The 22,307-nt window shown below is 39.9% G+C and overlaps 1 protein-coding gene across 1 annotated transcript; it reads left to right on the top strand.

The window, feature by feature from the left end:
- Nucleotides 1-2,160: 2,160 nt before the first annotated feature.
- ALX1 (ALX homeobox 1) lies at nt 2,161-21,810 on the top strand. Its single transcript, XM_063323940.1, has 4 exons — nt 2,161-2,541; nt 4,874-5,178; nt 8,889-9,017; nt 21,208-21,810. The coding sequence occupies exons 1-4, from the start codon at nt 2,310-2,312 to the stop codon at nt 21,526-21,528; spliced, it is 987 nt and encodes a 328-aa protein (XP_063180010.1). The 5' UTR covers nt 2,161-2,309; the 3' UTR covers nt 21,529-21,810.
- The last annotated feature ends 497 nt before the right edge of the window (nt 21,811-22,307 follow it).

Here is a 22,307-nt window from a genome sequence, read left to right as displayed (position 1 = left end):
ATTGGGATAAAAGTGGATTGCAGCCTGCAACAACGCTGCATGTGTCTTTCATTTAAAAGACACCGAGAGCTCCTTTTTTTTTTTCTCTTTTTTTTTTTTTTTTTTTTTTCCCTCCCCTAAGGCATTTAGTGCTTTTAAGGCATAGTTATAAACAAGCTGCCGAAACCCCAGCGCACGGAGATGCGGGCGGCGGGGGCGAGGGGGAAGGGAGAGGATCTATTTCATCTTATTTCCCCGGGTCTGGAGCAGTCGTTGCTTCAAAAGGTGCAAGGAGGAAACGTGCCGCTTCTTCAAGAAGAACCCAGGGACGGGAACTTGCCCCTGGAGGGGCTCCCGGGGCCGGGTCCTGCCCCTCGTCCGGCCGAGGCAGCGGGCTGACCCCCCTCCCACCCGGCCGCGCACCGCGGGCACCGCTCACGCTCCGCGCCCCTTCCCCTTCCCTTTCCCCTTCTCCCGGGAGCTGACGGGAACGGCTTCCACCTCTCCCTCCTCACAGGCGGGCAAAGCAGCACCCCAGTCCCCACAAACCCACCCCAAGTCCCCCAGCGCCACCTCTCCGCTCTCCCCTCTCCGCCGCGGCGGGGCCGAGCATCCCTGCGGGGCCGGCAGCGGGGTCCGGCGTGGCGGCCTCCCGCAGCCGCCGGCCGGTTGTCGGGGGCAGGTAAAGCTGGGAAACGGGGCGGAGATGCGGAGGTGGCAGCCCGGCTCTGCGGGATGGCAGGAAAGGGCAGGTTGTGCGTGTGTCGGGTGATGCCAGCAGGTACCCCGCTGCAGCTGAAGCGAGCATCCCTCGCTTAGCTGTCCCTTTCTCCGGGAAAATATCGAGCGAGAGACCAGCTGAAGAAGGAGGGGAGCTGGTCGCCGGGAAATACGCTGGACCTGAGCTGGCTTTCTCTTCGTCTTTGTCTGGGTTCACAAGAAAGGTCTCTAAGACGCTCAGCAGCCCCGGCTGCCATTAACGCACCTATACTTCAACCGCTCATTAAAGCTTCATTCACTTCTTCTCCCCCCACATGGGGAAAGGACCCATTGAACTGATTTTTAAAATAGCCTAAATAGAATAGATAAGCTCGGTCCCACGATGCTGAAATACTGTTCTGAAGTCATTGCAATCTCGGTTTTACTTGACTCCGATGAGTACTCCTTTCACCAGGAAGCAGGGAGCAGCTCTTTTGCATAATCTGGGCCTTTTCTAAATCGTTCCCTATCTCTCTCGACTGTGTTTTAAATCCTGTCTATGTGCAAAAGGACCAAGGAGTTCAACACTTCAAAGCTCACACTTTGGGTGAAAACCACCCGCTTTTTCAATATCCATAGGAATGCATGCATATACGGCTCATTTCTTTTTCTTTTTATTACCTAAGACTCTGTTTTAATACTTTCATTTATAAACTGTATTTTTTTTTCAAGTCGGTAGTGATAATATTTCAGGAGATTTAAAATAAAGGACCAGTTTTAACCGCTTTGCACACACATACACACAGAGAGTCAGGCTGGAGGTCTGTTTGATAGCAGCCAAATTCTCTTTTAGGCCAGTTTCTGATGTGAGAGATTTCTAGTTTTAAGTTCCTCTATTTTCTATTCCCGCTACACAAACAACCGCCTATAATACTTCTTTTTCTCTTTAACTCTAGGACCAAACTTCTGAGCTGTTTAATAAAGAAGGAACACCGGTTCTTAATTTTACAGCTTCAGAGAACAGGACTGCAGCTACCGAGGTATCAGTCAAATTGATTAAAGAAGATCCTTTACTTGAGGGTATGTGCCCCTGAAATTACCTTGCTCTAAGACTCTCGGGGAGCTGGGGGTTGAGAGGGAGGGAAGTGAGGGATTACTCTCGTTCCAGGATCCCTGGAGAAATGTGAATAGGTTGCAGAGGGGAAATGTACTTTTCATGTGTCCTTTCTCCCTCCCTGACTCCCCTCACCCTCCTTGCACGCCCGTGTGCGTCTGCCTGTCTGAAACGGATCTGTCTGTCGAAAATGGGCCTGGAACTCCCTCCTGTGTTGGGATTAGGTCTTGGGGGACCTGGGGTGGAGTTACACGGCTTGCCTATTTTCATATTCATTAGAAATGGGAGGTTGCATAAGGAGCCCTGCTGAGCTTCAAGATATAAAAGCAACTTCGGGTTCCCCCTTTCAAGACAAGACAAATCAAAGGCTCAGAGGCAAAACAGCTCCCTGAGCTCCGAACGTCTTTCCCTCCCTCCTTCCCTCCTTCCTTCCCTCCCATCCACTCGCCCACTCTCCCTCCCTCCACCGCTCACAGTCCAGCCTCTGTCTAGGGAAGAGGCTCTCAAGCAGCCTTAGATGATTATGGATTTTCTGAGCGAGAAGTTTGCCCTGAAGAGCCAGCCGAGCAAGAACAGTGACTTTTACATGGGAGCAGGAGGCACTTTGGAGCACGTTATGGAAACTTTGGACAATGAGTCCTTTTATAGCAAAACGTCAGGCAGCAAATGCGTACAGGCCTTCAACCCTCTGCAAAGGGCTGAGCATCATGTAAGGCTGGAGAGGACATCACCCTGCCAGGACAACAACGGTGAGTCGCCATCCCAGGGTAATTCTCCCTCCTGTGCTTCGCTTTGCCCTCCTTGGAGATGGTACAGGGGAGGCCGGGGCTTCTCCTGCCCGGGGAGACCAAAGGCAGCTGCGCAGCCTTTGGGTGCTGGCATGCAAGGGGCTGCCGGGTGGTAGTAAATAATAATAATAATAATAATAATAATAATAATAATAATAATAATAATAATAATAATAATAATAATAATAATAATAGCAGCAACATCAACAACAATATTGTTATTAATAACAACTGGAAAAGGCGATCGCCTTCTTCGAAGCGCTCGCTCTTTTCCTTCCCGTGCTGCCCCTCCGCCTGCTGCCCCGGGCCGGCTGCCTCGGCTTGTCCCCGCCACCACCGCGGGAGCGGCGGGGCGCGGAAAGCACAGCCCGCCCGGCCCCGGCAGCCCGGCGGGGGAGACGACGGACGGGGAAGGGCCGCGGTGTCGGAGCGGCGGCCGGCGGGGCCCGGCGGGTGCGGGAGGGCTCGGCCGCCGACCCGGCCCCGGCCCCGGCCCCGCCGCCGGCCGCCCCCCGGCCGTCCTCGGGCGCTCCGTCCCGCTCCCCGCGGCGTCGGGGCTCGGGGCCGGCGAGCGGCGTCCCCCGCGCCCGCTGCGAACTCCACGGGAAACGCAGCGAATCCCACGGAAAAGGCAGCCGCGGGTGTCGGCGGCGCAGACGGGACATACGGGGCCAGGTAGCGTTAGAGGGCGGTAAGGGAAGGTCACTTGGTGTGTTCGGTTCTTTCAAATAACGCTCTGCGGGGACAGCGGGGTTTTTCTTCTGCCGTGTTACCAAATAACCCATAATAGTGATTCTTCATACCGACCGAAAACGACTTAGGTAACTCAAATAACCGTGTTTAATTTATCTATTTATTTATTTATTTTTTCTAGCTGATAGGCAGGGAGAATGGGGATTTTTTTGGAGACATTTAAAATTTTCCCCGTTATTCTAACATGATGTCAATCATGTACAGAAAAAAAGAATTAAAAAAGCCTTTCCCTAGCAGAATCGGAAAATATGGTTAAGATCAGCTACAATAATGAGACTAACAATTTTTTACTTTTTTTTTTTTTTTTTTTTACTTCATATAGGTATTGAAGTATTTTTTTGAGAAGTTCCTTTTTTATTAAACAGTTTGTAGGAAATAATTATAGAGTTCTGCAAGTGCAAGTTAAAAACAAAACAAAACAAAACAAACAAACCTACTGAAAATTGATTTATACATTGAAGTTTTTCTTAATTAGCTCATTTAATGTGTGCCTTGGGGGCTTTGGGGCATTTCCTATCTCTGTATGTATTGATGGTAAGTGTCTAAATACTGTGTTTGGTTAAAATAAGATCGGACTGAGAGAAATTACTGAGAATGTGAGAAAATCCCAAAGCAAGTTTCTTATCGTTATGTTACATGCCATCTTTGTCTTTTTAAATTTCAATAGAGTTTTAAACTTTTTTTCGCCTGTTTTTTAGAGAGGAAAAAAAAAAGCCCTTTTGAATCCTGTAACATATCGCATGACTTTTTTAGTGATGTGAGATACATAAAAATAGAAAAAATAGGAAATGTTTTCATTTCTTATTAAGAAGCTACAGAAGAATATTTCTTATCTCTACCGCTCAGATTTTACCTAAAGACAAATAGTTCCTGCAATCCTTACACAAAGTGTATGAAACGATCTCTTTTAATAAGTTAACATTTTGCAGAAACTCTCTGTATTTTGTAACCATAACAAACTTAATTGGAAACAATTCCACTTTACAAATCCAAGAGAAGGTGTATGGAATCCATTGAGTTTGTAAAGTGAAGATAATCTTCGGTTTCATTTGCTTCTTGATTTGTCAGTTTACAGCTATTTAGTTTACAGTTATTTTGTATTTTCTTAGAAATAGATTTTTTTTCCCCATCTGCTTCCAAGTTTAAAGGCATGTTAGTCAATAGCTTTATGCTGCTTATCTTATATGAAAATCTGTTTTGGGCTAAGATTCCTTATCTGTGCAACTCTAGTAGAAGCTGATTTCATGGATTATTAACTACTTTAGTGGCAGAGTAAAAATATTCAAGTACTCTTATGCACTCTCCTCAAACTGAAAGATTTTAGATGATATTTTCAGATACTATTCTTAGTTAAAATTCAGTGTGATTTAGTGCTTTTACTCTGTTTGTGGTTAGTATTACAAATTCCTCTTCTGCGGTCTGGTATAGAAATGCGCAGTTGCATAGAATCGGGTTCCTCGTGAAAGTGTTTGATACGAACCCTTGAATCTAAAGCCCCCTGCCTTTAACCAGTTCTTTCCCTCCCCCACCTTGTGTACAGTGAACTATGGGATTACTAAAGTGGAAGGACAACCTCTTCACACGGAGCTGAGCAGGCCCATGGACAATTGCAACAATCTCAGGATGTCTCCGGTGAAAGGGATGCAGGAGAAGGGGGAACTGGACGAACTTGGTGATAAGTGTGACAGCAACGTCTCCAGCAGTAAGAAGAGGAGACACAGAACAACTTTCACCAGTTTGCAGCTGGAGGAACTGGAGAAAGTATTCCAGAAAACTCACTACCCTGATGTCTATGTAAGAGAACAGCTGGCTCTGAGAACAGAGCTCACTGAGGCCAGAGTCCAGGTAGGAACCAAACTTCAGCGTTTCCACGACAAGTTCTGCATTGTAGGAACTGGTAAATTACACTCTTGGGGACTGTACAAAAGCCCATAAAGCTCGTTTTGCTTTGTTTCTTTATGGATATGAGCTGCTGCGCTGCAGTACTAAAATTACTTGGTTTTTTTTTTTAAATAGCTTGTGTTGTTGTTCGTGAAACTGGTTTAAACGATGAGAAAACAACATCAATAGTAAAGCACTCCTGATCTCTGGTAGCCCTGTTTTACTGTCAGAATTCCAGGCAGTGAATACATAAAGTGTTACGTGTAAAGATGCCATTAAAGAGAGATGTTGCTGGTAGTTCAGACTGATGACGATGCAGAACTCGGCCACAGAGGATTCTGTGTGTGTTATGGCATGAAAACTACAATCTAAAAAGTCATCAAATTCCTTGTTTAGATCTGAAGAATATGCAGTGAAACTGCACGTACACAGATACGTATAAATATATGTATATATGTTTGTGTGTTTGTGTCTGTGTAGAGCAAGGACGTAATCCTTTCATCTCTGTTATATGTAATAAGCTTAAAAATCGCAAAATTGGGGAGTACATTTGCCAGTTTTTAAACTTGCATAACCGATGGCTAATGTTACTCTAGTTTTTGGAACGAAACATGCTGTTGACCACGTCGTGCAGTATTTGAGATCTTAACTGCGTACGAAGTTGATTCATTCAGTATGTGCTCGTGCAGTAATCTCAACAACGTTTATGACTTTGGATGCAGAATGGTGAGAAAAGAAGCTAAATGTCCAGGAAATGCAGCCCTTCCCCTGTTCAGACGTCTTCCCTTAGAAAAGGGTGTGAGCTGCGTTTTGTGACTTTATCCTATTTTTAGAGATCTTCCCCATCCTGGTAATGCTCATAATTTCAACGTAGAGAATAGCAGTCCTGTTGATTCTTACGGACTGGGATTAATTTTTTTAATTTAGTGACTTGAATATGATAACAACTTCACAACTTGTAATTAAACACATACTCACACATGCATGTGAAGACATAGACGTCAGTGCACATGCATACAACCGAAATTAAACCAGGATCACTTTCAGAAACGAACTCAGCTAATTAGTTTTATAAAGGAGTGTTCTTTTCATGTCTATTCAACCAGACAGCATATTCACTGTTGTCATCAGAAAATAGAGTCCGAAATCATGTCTCAGTTACATCCATACGATACCAGTGATGCTGAAGGAATTAAGTTCAGTGGCTTTTAACTCTTCAGGCTCTGTGCAATTCCTCCCCCTCTGAATTTGGTTTTCCAATACAGTTTTCCAAGTATGACTTCCACTCATTAGGTTTCAGTCTTGACTTAAAGAAAAAGCTTGTATAATGTTTTAATACTGTTCTTACAATTGCATAATTCTGGAATAATGAGAACTACCCCAAGAACAGACTAATATTCAGAACAGGGAGGGAACAATTGGGCTAAAATGTGTCAACTGACTTTTTGTCACATTTTTTTTCTAATTTTTAGAGGCTTCATGTGGTAAAAATATTAAAATTAAGAGTGTAAATGTGAAAATGTATATGTCTTCACCAGACTTGCACAAAATATCTATTTGTACTTTATTTAAGCGTGTTCCCCCCTTTCTTAAAAGATAACCGATCTTGGCATTTCTCATACGCTAAATATGAAGAGAAACGGTGATTATTTTTACTCAGAGTAGCAACAGTATTCCATCACAAGATTAAGCAATTTTAAAGGCCTTACATCATTAGAGGCAAGCATCTGGCAACGCAAGGATAACAAGCAGCAGATTTTTACATTGCTTTGTGGAGGCAAATGGTTACTTTATCTCTGCCAACAGACAGTTTCTAGTAAAGTGATGTAAACAGAAACATTTTGGGGGATTGTCAAAGGGAAAAAATGTGCGCTTTTTTTTTTCTCGTTTGGTTACTATGAATTCAAGCAAATTGTTTGATTTAGTTTAGCAGAGTGATCAGCTGGATACCTTACCCACATTTCCCTTCACCGCCATTTCATCAAGATCCAATTTAATATTTGTCCTGCATACATGCAGAGCGCGCCAACCTGAACCTAATTTATCTAAGTTGCTCTCTTTCCTGCTGCATGTCAGTGAAGTAATTGGCACCCATTTTAAGGAGATTGTCAAGGTCTTTTTTCAATGAAAGAGCCTCATTACTAAATTCCCTTAGCGTGTTCCTGATGCCTCCTGTGGAGACAGGAGAGTTTTGGTTTTTTCCTTTTCTTTTCTTTTTGCTGAGCCTCAGGCAGCATAAATAATACAAATTTACCAGCGAGGTCCCTAAGAATATATGCTCCGCAGTTACATGCATGGGCCTTGCTGTGATTGCCAAGTGCATTTTAAAAGATTGCACATACTAAATTTGCAACATTTAATCCATGGGAATTAAAATGGGCAAAATTATGCCCTCGTTGCTTAAGCAGCATCAAAGGACAGTTGAGTTCTCCAAAGATCAAGGCAAAACCTGAATTATAAAACAAACAGTGTTATTTTAAATATCCCACCATCGGGGATCAGAAAATGTGCCTCAAAATGGGATTCACAGGCACTGTCTCTATAAAAAAATAATCTATTAGCGTATGTATCTATTCAAACAGATTCACGGTCCATTAGCAGGAAGACTAACCAATGGCATTGTTTCCATAAAAAAAAAAAATGGTTCTGTTAGCAGTGTGACTTCTTTAAAAAGAGTTGGAATGATTTTGCTCATAGCTGTACAATAAAGACTTAGTTGGATAATATTACTTTTATAAAGGAACAGTTATTTTTCGTAGCAATCCCTTTAATTCACCAGGATAAGTCTTAGCCAGTCCAAACTAAACTGTTTGAAAGCAAAAATTTTTTTTTTTTCATTGACCGCAGGACAATGACAGACATCAGTCACAGCAAGAAATGTGAATATAATAGGTTTTGAGGTAACAGCCGACACTCAAAATATTACAGAACAGTCCAAAAGTTATACAAGCATAAAAGAAATAGCTTTTAGTTGACAAGAAGGCATTGTTTCAGGTCTAAATTATTCCATAGTCTAAATGTAAAGTGCCATTCTTTATTTTTCCATTGTCGGAAACATAGATTTTCCTAACAGAAACGTGAAAAAAATGTCACAATAGTTTTAAAATTGTCCGTGATCTCATGATTTTTTTATTATCTTCCTGCTCTATTAACCTTCCTTATAAGAACTTCTTCTGCAGCACAGACTACTGTCCCAGTGCCTGCTTTTACTGCTTTTTCATTACTGCACTTGATGAAGATTAAGTATAGCTCTAGGAAGCAGACCATAGGCAGTCGTATCAAGTCAGTGGGCATGTGAAATTAAGAGAAAGTTTCTTTACATTTTGACTTCCTGTTACTTGGCAATTTCCCCCTACATAATGGAACTCTGTCAAAATTAGCACTGCCTGACAGACTGATCTTTCCTCTGTTTTTTTTTTGTTTTTTGTTTTTTTTTTTCAAGGCACTTAAAAAGGAAATAGCATATATTTTTAAAATAGCCAGAAATAACTTAAGCAGGTCCGACACTGAGAATACTGAAACTGCAAGAAATTCATCCTCAGGCGGAGAAAATCCCTTCCTTAGATAAACAGAAATTTTCAAAGCTACTGTCCAAAATCTCTTGGCTTTTTCCTAAGAGTCTGCACAGTATGTAATTAAGTTTACCTTGATGACTGTTTCCTCGTTTACTACAGGTTTGGTTCCAGAATCGAAGAGCAAAATGGAGAAAAAGAGAACGTTATGGTCAGATCCAGCAAGCTAAGAGCCATTTTGCTGCCACCTATGATATATCTGTTCTTCCAAGGACTGACAGCTACCCTCAGGTATGGTAAAGGCCAAGTACTACTTTGGCTCTACATTTACCTTCTCTTACATCCTTAGGCATGCACATGCACAGGAGATGCATGAAGACTTTCCTGTGTTTAGCTTTCTGTGTTCTTTAGGCACGTGGACAGGACCTGCCATTGTGAACAACAGTTCTGACCTCCAATATGTATAATTAACGCTTAAAATACAAGTATTTTTTAAAGAACAGTCTTAGGAGCTGCAGAGTTTTGCATAAGTTATGTACTGACAATGGCTGTGCAGTGAAGTCTTTTCTGCACATAAAATTACGTGGGGATTTGAATCACTTCTAGGTCCTTGCATAAATTCTGCATGACGTCTAGACCCATTGAGAAGACAGGCATGATGTCATTTTATATAGAAAGGTCAGAATTTCACTTCTAAGATATTTATATTCATTGGCACAACTGTCTTAACAACTCTGGTTTTGTATGCTTTGGTAAGATGAGGCGTAAACTATGTGATCTCTAGGCAACTTTCCTTCTGACATATTAAACAAGCACAATTTCTTTACGGACCTCAATAGCCCATTGAATACAGCGAGTCTTCTACTAGCAAGAAACCATATTATGGCCATGTACAATCAGAATTAAATGTTTATGGCTGGGAGAGGGAGGCAGGAACTCTCTCAGACAGTAGTAGTTTGGGTTTTTTTGTTGTTTTTTCTTTCTTTTTTCTGTTTCAGTTCTCTGTTAATATATAGTAAGGTATTACTGTGTAATAAGATCAGAATCTTCTGTTTCTGCTCTCCAGTCCTTTGGTTTACTGCCTTGCCTCACTCTCTGCTATTGTTTCTCTGCTTGCTTGTTTTAGTGCATTGAATACTTTTATTCTGAAGCCATTGTTTTTCATGTCTCTAGCTTCCCATTGCTTTTACCACATAATTAAAAAAAAAAATCACCATACAAAGCAAAAAATCTTGTACGGGACCCTGTGGTAGAGTCCTTCCACTGCTGATGTCCTAGTGCTCTGCTAGTTCATTAGGTAGCAGGGTCTCTGCCAGCCTTAGGAAAACACTCATCTTCTATGTGGGCTTGCTTTGGTCGTGCTCTACATTGGCTGACTGTGATTAGCTTTGAACCAGAGGCCTTGGGCCCATGTGTCATCTACCCAGCTTAAAGTGCTTACCTCTGAGGAGGTTTGGTGCCTGGGCCAGAGCTGGTTTGTGTTCCAGCCGCTCAGAATATGGGCACAAGCATTTCACACCTGCTGGCACTTCCCAGTCTGCCAGTTTTTATTTCAGAATGTAATAGTGCATTAGCCCAAATTACACCAGAAACCACTGCATGATACATTCTGAGTTTAAAAGGGGGGACACAAAACATGTTTGAGACCTACCTAGGTGGAGGTGTGCAAAAAGACCTTAAGCACTCCTAGGCAGATTCACAGAAGCGTAGATGCACAGTCAATCACAGATCTCACTCAAGGTGTTCGAGCGTCTTTTGAAGGCCTTTCTGACTCATCTACTGCATCACAACAGACGACACAAGGATTAGTACTTAAGCTTTTGGCTTTGTATCCCTGACTCAGTTCTCTAGAATAAATTTTGTGTCTCCAAGCTCATCTTGTATTTTTAGTAGGACTTCATCTACAAATTTTCCCAATTGACAGAAGTTTAATTAGCATGAGATAGCGGAATAATGCAAGTTATTGGTAAGAACTTAAAATGTTTGTCCTAAAACTGATGTTTGTAAAAAAGAAACACTTTTGAATTATACGAGAATATCATCCATAAAAATCTAAACCCAATGAAATATCTATTCTGCACTTCCAGATTGTTAAAAAGATGAGTGAATTCACTGCATTCCTATTTAAGAATTTGTTAAAAAACTTTTTCCTAGGCTGATGACACAAATAAGTTTTGGCCTGGAAAAACTTTCTGACGTTAATTTATAAGTTCTTTAAAACAAGAAATCAAAATGGAAACATTGGGTCCATAATCTTAAATAAAGCATCTCTAAAATGTGTGGAAAATGAAACATACTCGTTCATAAACATAAATATGCAGTACTTATCTACAACCGCAGACTAAGACGCTGTGGGAAAACAGAGAGGCACAAACACGTAATTGAGATTGGTCACCCGCATGAGAAAGTTGTGTTGTACTGTACTGTAGCATACTTCAGGAACAGGAACAAGGAACTAAATGAAGGTGTGAGTTCACTTTACATTGTTTATTTCAGTTAAGCGCTTGCATGTAAGCTTGGCTACATCATAAAACCAAGGTATCTTGCTCCTCAGTGAAGAAGGTGGCTACTTCGCTGTATACTGGGATACGAATAGGTATCCAGGCATTTATCACAGAGCAGCCAAAGCAAGTTCCTGTTCTTGCTAATCTGGTGGTAATTCTTCATAGTTTCACATTCTTAAATCCTCACTTTTATTAAAACCACGTGTGTATCGTATACGTAGTATTTCCAGTGAGAATGCTTGAGAAAACGAAAATCCATATTAAAAACACTAGGAGACTACATTCAAATCTTTTGAACTAGATGTCCACTTAGAAGTTCCTCACTTATGGAAAATAAATATACAGTACATGACTTGCTATAAACTCAATAATCTATCCTACAGTTCAAGCAGAAAGATATATTTAAAATTGTGATCTGCATGTTTGGTTTTAGTGTTATAGATTGATTTCCCAGAACAATTCCATTATTTCAGTACAGTTAATGCAAGAAAGGAAATGACGCATACTTTTATTTTTACTTTTTTCTTTCTCTTTTTTTTCCCCCTGTATACAAGCACTTTTATTGTGACACTGACATCACTAAATATTTGACAGGCTCTGCCATACTTTTGAGTAACTATTTTTTCTTGGGGATTGTGGAACACAGTTCACTAGAGCTTGTTTACGAAGCCTTTATTAACTTGGGGGAAAACAGACTCTCTGTTGCTGGCAAAAAAATATAGGATGATGTTGAAAAGGGATAAAATCAAGCTGAGATATTTACTGCTGTGTGGCAGAAGAAACAGAAAAAATGTGAATTTCTGGTGTGAATTAGATGAATTTGCAGTTTGAAGATTTCTGTTTTGAGCCCCACCATGGATATGTTCCCAAAACAGACATCCCACTTGCATTCCAGCAGAAACATCAGCCTCTTTTGGAGTCAACAGAGGGTGTGGAGACCCCTGCTTAGTCTCTTCACCAATTATCTTCATCAAATAGAAATTAAGAACAGGATGCTGCTATGCCTTGTGTGACAATATAAACCTGAAAGGTTTTCCTGCATGGAAATGATCTTTTCAACTAATTTCAGATAGAAGGTTGGCTCTGAATCAGAGGATGGTTCAGGTAGGAAGGCACCTCTGGAGGTGGTCTGGTCCAACCCCCATTTCTTTAACTCATCCTAATTTTGCTATTAAATTACACATCTTTATCTTCAAAACAGTAATAAACAATTTAGTTTGTTTTATTTTCTTTTTTTTTTTTTCTCTAGACCATAATCGCTTGCTTTGTTAATTCAGTCTAACCTTAATTATTTTCACAGTATGTTGACTTTAGGTGTTACCTTTTGTGCGTAGTTGCTCAAATGGCTGACAAGAAATATCTCCTTCACTGTCCAAATTCTGCATGCATAGATCTTCCATTAATTATACTGGCAACACCTGGATTACAGAGGAGGACAGTTAGTACAATATTCCAGGATAATGACGTGTTATTCACATGTTTTCTTTCTAGGCTTTAACACTTAAAATACCACAGAGTTGTTAAGTTTTCACTCCAATGGAATATTTAACTTTTGACAACATTATGCTAAAAATCAGATTTTTTTTTTCCAGGAAAATGTTGTATACAGTACTTTTCATTCATTTTAGTAAAAGGTTTCAGTTTCATTAGTTTCAGTATTTAAGCTTCAAGTTTCTCTTGCAGATGTAACACATTGTGGTCTGTTATCTTAAGTGCACTCATAAAACAATTCACTGGTTAAAACTCTTTATCCCAGACACTTTGAGCCTCATTAGCCAATAATACTCTGCTGATGATATGAAAGCTAAGAGGCAGCATCCTAACATGAGTGAGGAGATGAGTGCAGATTGACTTCATGGTGACCTTTACTTCAACTCACCTGAGGAAATGTTAGTGAACAGGCAGTACTTGATTCAGTCACTAAATACAGTGCTATTTAAGATGTGGGATATCTGAGATACCGTTACAGTGCTGATGAACAGGACTTAAAAGAAGCTTGCACCCTTCAGAGGAGGCAGCCAGTGGTCAGATAAGATATTAGACACTTGTGTCTAGGAAATTTAATCAAAGGCATTTTTATGCCAGAGATGGGTTCCCTTAAAATTGGTGAAAGTCTGGTGAATTAAGTTTTCTCTTCCTAAAGTGTAAGGCACAAAATAGGTAAGATGATCTCTAAAAGTGTGTTCTTCTCTCTGATGCCTGGTTCAGCTGCAGAGATTTATAGTTATCTTAGACCTATGCATTATGTGCTGGGAGAGGAACAATAAGAAGGTTGCTTAGCCTTACCCTTCTCTTACCTTATTAGTCTTTACTTGACTACTTTTGCTGTCCTATGCCTAGTGAGGAGGCTAATGTGACAAAGGGTGCTTGAACTTGTCAGATTTAATGTTTAAACATTAGAGGTATCAAGGGATCAAAAAACCTGAGACTAACTTTCATTTTTATCCCTTCTTTATTTACGCATACAAGAGTGAAATTTGATCAAAACCCTACCCTATTATCACATAGACCTCTGGCTTTCCCTGTAAGAGTTAATATAAAGATGCCATCTTTATAAATGTAAGTGCATCGGTATATGAATAAACATTATATTGTGTCCTTGAAAAACAGATATAAGGGGCAACGTTTTTCTCCCATCTAGTCTCTTTCCATACTTTGCATCTTTTCTTCTTGCTTGTTCTTTGAGTTCAGTTAATTTGTTTTCATTGTTCTTCTAAGTTCTTTTGAAAGGGTTTTTGCTGTCACACCATTATACTTTCCCCCTTACATGTGAAATGTATTGTTTGGATAGGACTGAATTTAATTTATTTATGGTGGAAAAACCCAGCCTAGTGCAGGTGGGAATTCTAAGGAGACAAAAGCATTTCAAAGGTATGGGAACTGAAGTGATATGGGAGGTGCAGAAAGAAGGGGGAATGTTGGAATCTGAAAAACAGAAGAAGGAAGAGGCTGAAGTTTACATTCCATCCACCAGACTGATAAATCAAATTAAATATGTTGAACAGCATGGCATCACATGATTTTTTTTGGCAGTCAAAGAGTGTAGAAGTGGTATCAGTATACATGTGTTATGTACTAAGTCCTTGGATCATCATTACTGTTCTGCTCTAGCCTTAGTACATATGGGTAATTCTCATTAGCAATAATCAAAGTTACATGCTCCAATTAAATCTTTCATATGGCATATATTAGACACCACATGTTATATGACTTAAAAATTCTTTTAACTGTATTAGACGTATAAATGACACTTAATCACAATAGTTCATTAAGGCTATGGGTACACTGATTAAGTAGGAGTAGATGTGGTAGACATATCTGAGCTAGCTTCAAAGAGGTTTTATCACATACTCATGCTGTCTAGCTGTGACAGCATGCAGCTCAGGCTGGGCCACCACCTGGATGGTATGTTGCTTGCTGCATATGTGCTGACTGTTGCACTGCTGTGGCTGATCTTCCAACAAGAGTAACACTTCTAATCTTTTTGGGTGGTGTCTGTTCCACACAAAGTAGTTTGTGCGCTGCGCTTTTATTTTTTCTTGGTTCTAAACCATCACTGTATGTGGTCCTCCTCACAGCCTCAACATTCAGTTTGTTGCTTTATTATTTTTTTTTGTGAAACATGTATTGCCTTAAGTCTATGAGTGACTTAAGCTGGGGCTTAATTATAAGGCAAATCCATTTTTTCTGAGCTAGAAACTTTTTAACAGTATTTCTCAAAGTATGAAATTTTGTCTTTAACTGTATCATAGATGTGAAATATAATTCATTCATATTACAACTGGCCCTGAGATGGCAGCAGGGAGAAGTTACAGTTTATTTACAAAACATCCCGTACAAGAATGAAAGCCTGATGACTTCTTGAATCCTGCATTATTTTGCAGCTTAGCAAACTTGTTAAGCATGGGATCAAATGAACAGATTTTTATTTTGTTCACCGTTTGCAAGGCCTAAGTGTGGACTAAATGGGTCTATCACATATTTTAGAGCTGTAGCATCAAGTTTCTCACTACCAAGGGCCAGTTTGCATTTTATGGACATATCAGAAAACGGTGTGCTGCAGCTCTCTCATAAGTACCTGAACCCAATACAGTTCACATTCATTCAGTTCAAACGGCTCCTATAAAACGATCACAAATTGCACGAAGAAGTATTCTGTCTAGATATAAAGGAAAAAATACAATGAGAGTGGTAAAGCCGTGGAACAAGTTGCTCTTAAAAGTTATTGAATCTCTGTAGTTGGAGCTACTCAAAATTTGACTGGATAGGGCTTGAGTAACATAATCTAAATTCAAAGTTATCTGTGAAAAAGGGTTTGGAATAATAATCCCAGAGGTCCTTTTCAGTTTAAGTTATTCTGAGAATCTATGACTCTGCAAACTTGGGAAGTACAAACAAATTTCTGTCCATACTTTGGATGTTCTTAAGAGACCCCCCAGGAAAAAAAATACCGTGTCAAGTGACAGACCAAATCAGTTGTGGTGATGGACCAGGAACAGCCTACAGATCATGAGTTGTAAACTGGCAGTTTTGAGCAGTTTAACAGCTATTGAATTTGATCTGCCTAAAGTAGCTCCTTGTGCAAGCACAGGTTTCATGTTTTCTCGCAGTGCAAGGATTGTTGCTTCACACAGACAGCAGTGACAAAATTTTAGAAAATCAGTCTCTTTGACAGTCATGTGTTCTCTATCGTTAGGTAAATTCTTAACTGTTCAGTTAGTGCCGCTGCTGTCTTCCTTGCAGTGCCCCGGAACACCCTGAAAACAGGGCCAGTGTGTAGTTTCTAATTACTTAATAGAGTAATTATAATAGCATATAACATAATTCCAGTACCTAAAGGGCGCCTACAGGAAAAGTAGGGAAGGACCCTATCAGGGAGTGTAGTGATAGGACAAGGGGTAATGGTTTTAAACTGAAAGAGGGGAGATTTAGATTAGATATTAGGAAGAAATTGTTTACTGTGGGGGTGGTGAGACACTGGAACAGGTTGCCCAGAGAAGCTGTGGATGCCCCATCCCTGGGAGTGTTCAAGGCCAGGCTGGATGGGGCTCTCAGCAATTTGGTCTGGTGGGAGGTGTCCCTACCCAGGGTAGGGGGGTTGGAACTGGATGATCTTTATGGTCCCTTCCAACCCAAACCATTCTATGATTCTATGATAACATAATGCAATGTAACATAAGGTATATTAGGTAATACAATAATAACAACAATAATAATAACTTATTACTTCATATCTAGAGATCTTAAAAGAGATTAACGTTTTGTTTCCCACGTGAAACATGAAAACACATGTCCACTCAAATAGAAGCTGTGTGTGCTTATATGTGTGTCTGTTGGAAACAAACTCCAGTCTGGATAGGCAGGTGACTCAAATAGCATGAGACAAGACATTTGCTGATGGGAGAACCAAAACTGGGGAAGTGACAGTACAACTCTCAGAAAATTTGGAGATTGAGTTTATATGATTTCTCCAGGTGTCGTATAAGAAGGCTAAAGCTCCAGGAGCTCGAAATTTTAACAGAAAAAAGCAATGACACCAAGGGGGATGACCAATTACCTCAGCTAATTTTCCTCTGCAGTGTCAAGCAGAAGGTCGTATACCTAGGAAATGATATCATAGCCATGTTAACAACCATAACTCTCCAGTTGTGTTCTTGTCACAGCTATGAAATCCTACTTTTTTTTTTTCTATAGGGAAGGGTGTGTATGTGTGTGTGTATAAAACATACAGTAGGTAAATATATTGAAGGGCTCTGGTAATTTCATGGTAACCACAAGAGCAAAGCTCAAGTTGTTTGTGATGTTAACAGAAACCAGAGATGTGCTGTATGTATAGCCTCATTCACAGTCTCTGAATTGGCTTTTATATAGTTCATGGATCACACAAGAGTTTAAGAGGAAAAATATTTTCTTTAAATTCATGTACATAATGTCCCTTTTCCTTCCAACATACCAGAAGAAGGTCTGATAATTTTGACTTATTGTAAAACATTACTGTATTTATTTTTAATAGGGGAATGCCTTCTGCACCTGAATTTCACTATAAGATATTTATGTTGTAAAACCTTCCTAAGAAATGAAAATCCAATATCAAAAGTGAAGTCACCCAATCAACTAAAATGAACAGAAAATTGATATGACTGAAACATTCTTTTGAAGGGCATAACTGTCTCATGAGAGAAGATGTAAAGCTTTCCTAACATCTTGTGGCATTTCTGAAGTTAAGTTTCCTAATTTGGATTCCTTCCTCTAAGGAAGAAACCTAGGGTATCTCTTATGGAAGTTTTAGGAATGAATGGCTTGTTAACATATTTCTTTAACAAGACATTGGTATATTTTAGAATTTGCAGCTGAATTCTGTTCTCATTTACACCCCTGTAATCTCGCCGAAGCTAAATTGAAAGAGATTTGTCTAGGATGAAAATATCAGGAAAATTAGTGGTACTAAACTTAGTTCACTGCAAACCAAACTGCTAGAAATATGGAAGGAAAGAGTGACTTTGTGATACCTCCAGACCACATAGGTTATTAGGCACTTTCAAACTGAGCCTCTGAACCTTTTGAAGTCTTCTCATCATGAATGTATTAAAGGCAAACTCATGTATGTTCCTTTTTAAACAGAGTTTTTTTGAAAATTCTTCCCATAATTATATCTGTGCAGCCTGTGTGACTGTAGCATTTGGCATAGCGTTTCTTAGAAAGACATCTTAGTAAGACAGATAAATGAGACTTTGTAGTGTGTAAGTTAGCTGTGGGGATGATGAGCTCCTTCAGAATTATCTCCTGGGTTAGAAGCTGCATAGATGAACCAGTCTCTTCCTGTGCAAATTCATCCTATTGTGAAGGTTCTGAGACTAACCATTTGGCCTGGAAATACCATCAAAAAGAATGGGGCTTTATGTGCATGTGTTTGAGAGATATATATATTTCTGAATTCTTTTTTAACTTTGTCATCTCCCTGTTTCAATTCAGTAAAGACTTACACGAGCAGAACAAGCTGAAGAGGAACAGCATGGAAACAAAAATGGGTGACTTTTTTTGTAGGAAGAAAGGGAAAGAAAACCCCAATAGTTGCTTAATCTGTCACTGCTGCTGCAAGAAATGTATACGTAACTATGAAATACAAGCAAGTCCAATTAGAAGTTTCCAGTGTTCCTGAACAACAGCAACAAAAAAAACCCAACTATTTTTGTATGGATTTCTGATTTTTCTAGTTCATGGTTAAAACAGAGTGTGTGCAACTTGGGCAAAGTGAAGATATACTCTGTATCTTACAGGCTTTCAGCTGCTATCTTCTTTACTACTCTTGTCTGTACCCTAATCACATGCTACGTGGCTTCAAACTCACCAAGTCTGAGAAGGCAGTAAGCATTATGAATCTAGGTGGATGACTTCCCAGTTGCTGTACACTTAACTACCACACTGTCCAGCTCTTTCGGGATCACTTGTTTATTTCTCGACATATTCTGTAAATCTGTACTAGGATCTGGGAAACTTTCCAGGCAATAGGACACTCAGGAATCCCTGAATCCTGAACCATAAGAGATGTACTGCTCTCTTTGGGAATGTTCTCTGTGGCTGAATGCCACAAACGTTGGTAAGCAAGACAATGGTTCTAACAGGTCTAGATAAGCTATGTCCTTTAATCCCCAGATAAACCACCTGTTCTCTGAAGATTATAAAAAGTTTGTCTGATTAGAAGTCAAAACTGGCTCAGGTGTGTTAATTAAAGAGTAATAAGTCAGCTGAGGATCACGTCAAGCTGCAGAGAGTCTCTCATGGGCTGATGTTTGAGACTCTTCTAAAAAATGCTGATGGGAGGAGGGAAGGATGACAACTGGAAAGTTCTGAAACTCTCACTAGAGTCTCTTTCCTCCTGTAGATCTCAGGAGGCCCACAAGAAGGAGGAAAAATCCTTGATACCCTTCCCCAGGCACCTTATTCACTCCATTACCTCTCAGCAGACCACCTAAGATATGCAGGAGCAGATGCCTGAGGTGTGCCCAACTGGCTGTGCGTATGTGTGTGCGTGGAAAGGCAAGCTGCCTTCACGTGAGTGGGTGTGGAAGTGTGTTTATGCCTGTATGTATGCCTGTCTGTGTGAACAAGGAGTTGGGCAGACTGAGTTTGGAGAGAATGTGTTGCTACTGTGGCTTTTCCCCAGCCTTCTGCAGGAAAGCAAAAATAGACCATTTACTGGTTGTTTTTCTGCTGCTGGAATTGCCAAGAAGCCCAAATTAGTCAGCTCCTGATGACCCCTGCTAATACAACTGTTCAAAATATTAGCTTTTAAAATAGACTCTACCTCATCCTTGTTATCTGCACTAGATCTCAGCTAGATGAGTTCAGTGAACCATAATTTATCTCTTTAGCTTGTTGGTGGTTTGGTGGGTATGTGTTGTTGCAAAGTAATAGGACAATGAGAAAAAAAAAACAACTCAGCATTAGAAACATGTTTTCATTCTTTGTGTGTGTGTATGTGTGCGTCTGTCATAATTCATTACTTCCCCTGACCTCTAATTTGGCAGAAAAGAAATCACTCAGCTAGAGAGATAACCTACGTATCTTAAAGCCAAAATTCCTTTGTCTATGGAGTTGGAACGTGAAGACAAAATTCAGTTTGAAGTGGGAATTCACTTTACAGTGCTAACCGAAGAGTAATTGCAATTTCTCCAAAGTATAGCAGAGAACAAAGACATGTGGGCTCAATCCCAGTGTATCAGAGCAATGCTATAATGAACAGACAACAGATTTTTAGGATGAAGACAAATTTAACAAAGTGAAACTAAAAGAAAAGGATATAGTTACTGGCTGTACTGTGAATGAGGGCTACAAATGTCTTGTATCATGATATTTTACATTTTAAAAAAATCAGCATTCAGGAAAGAGATGCAAGTAAAAGTGGAGAAGAAATATAAAGCTGTATGTTGTATGATGGTGAGTGCAAGTGAGAAAAGACTGAGGAAGACATAGAGGAGGGATGAAAGAGTGCACAGTCTGAGATAATGACAGGAACTGACTTGTGCTGGGCCTTGAAAATCTTTCCGTCTGTTCATCTAGTAACAAATAAGTGAAAAATACCTATCCATAAATAGCATCTATACATAGAGAAGGCCTGAGACTCAGAATGAAGCTTTAAGTGACTGCCAAGTATAGAAGGCATTACACATCAAAGCTTGAATACGTGGTTACTCCAGATCTTCAGCAGACATTGCTGGTAACCACAAAGTTTGTCTCCTAGTCTGTCATGCAACGTTTTCCAGGGACGCACACTGCAGCCAGTTGAGGCTGAAAGCTGAAACAGAAATGCCCTAAAGTATAATTTCGTATGAAAACATCATGAAAAGAATTTTTATCTTCAAACCGTCTTTGAAACAACTTTAGGAAAAGCTCTTGGATGTATTATCAGCCATGCCTGTATTTTATGGATTTATTTGTTTTGAAGTAATTATGCAAGGCTGCTCAATGTTTAATTTTGCAAATACTTGTTGGGATTTGTCGCTTGAGAAATCCTGGTTTGTTTTGTTCACCCTTTTACACTCTTTCCGACCATTACACTAAGACAGAATTCTGATGAGGAAAAGCTTTTACGGTGGAAACAGCTATGATATTGTACACTCTTTTGACACCTTTCCTTTAAAGTCATTTGTGTGCTTCCACGAATTTCACTGACTGGCAGCGCTGATGGCATCCTGAGGTTCAATGGTAAACACTCAGGATAGAGCCACAGAGCAAACGGATGACAGAGCAAGGAATGTGACTCAGCAGCCCTTGCTCTGAAGTGAATGATCCAATATTTTGACTCATGTAATGTCTTCGCGGTATTTTCTAATATGATTGCAGAGAACGAGTAAAGTACTTGTTGCGTGTTTTAGAGGAGAACTACTGATGGATGTGTTAAGTACAGCAAAGCAAGCATTGCAGAAAACAAAAGATGAACTATCTAAATGTAATCTTATTCATTTTATATGTTCCAGATTCAGAACAATCTGTGGGCAGGGAATGCGGCTAGCGGTTCTGTGGTTACTTCCTGCATGCTACCACGAGATACGTCCTCCTGTATGACACCTTATTCCCATTCACCCCGGACAGATTCTGGCTACACAGGCTTTTCAAACCACCAGAATCAGTTCAGCCACGTGCCCCTTAATAATTTTTTCACTGACTCTTTACTTTCTGGGGCAAGCAATGGACATGCTTTTGAAACCAAGCCGGAGTTTGAAAGGAGGTCCTCCAGCATTGCAGTTCTACGGATGAAAGCCAAAGAGCATGCTGCCAATATTTCCTGGGCCATGTAATATAGCAGTACCCTTTCTTCATTTCCTTATTTTTTTTTTTAATAGCAAACTGAAAATGTTTTTATTTCCCATATTTAAAGGACACAACAATAAGCTGCTGCGTGTGGAATGCTAGAAATCACAATATACATGATGTCTGCTTAAACAAATGCAATATAATATTTAACAATAAAAAAAGAATAAACCAAATAGATTTACCATGCATCACGCTCAACAAGCCCTCTTTGTTTTGGTTTTTATATAGAAATATGTTTTGTTGTACCAGTTGATGAAACATGATTATAAAACCTGCAAAAAAGAATAAAACTATTAAGAAAATATGTCTACTCCATTGGTTTTTAGCAGTCCTGTATACGAAGTTAATGCTTTAGAAATGAATACTTCATAAGGGAACAACTCTATAAAGGAAAATAAATTTATTATAGTAAGACCATGAAGTAAATCTCTAAGCACACCATGCAGAGAAAGAAATATACGATCGTTCATGTTGTAGGTGGAATTTGTAGACCCAACTCTCTCAGCACTCTGCTGCTGCTCTGAGCCAGCTCTGTTGTTTTGCTAAATGCATGTTGAGCTCATTGGAATTATATCAATGCACAATTAATGTAATGAGAAATAGAAGGCACTTCTTTATTTTATGGACCTGAGTCTATTCCTATTAAAGATAATGAGATATATTTTTTTTTTGACAAACATATTATTAAAAGCAGGATCATAATGTTTAATAGAGTTTTCAAAGACATGCACAGATTATTTAAGTCAACTAGTGTTTAAATGAA

This window comes from Chroicocephalus ridibundus, chromosome 1 (assembly GCF_963924245.1).
Source record: "Chroicocephalus ridibundus chromosome 1, bChrRid1.1, whole genome shotgun sequence".
In the NCBI taxonomy this organism is placed as follows: Eukaryota; Metazoa; Chordata; class Aves; order Charadriiformes; family Laridae; genus Chroicocephalus; species Chroicocephalus ridibundus.
Note: the sequence above shows the minus strand (reverse complement) of the source record. Positions and strands in the feature narration are given on the sequence as shown.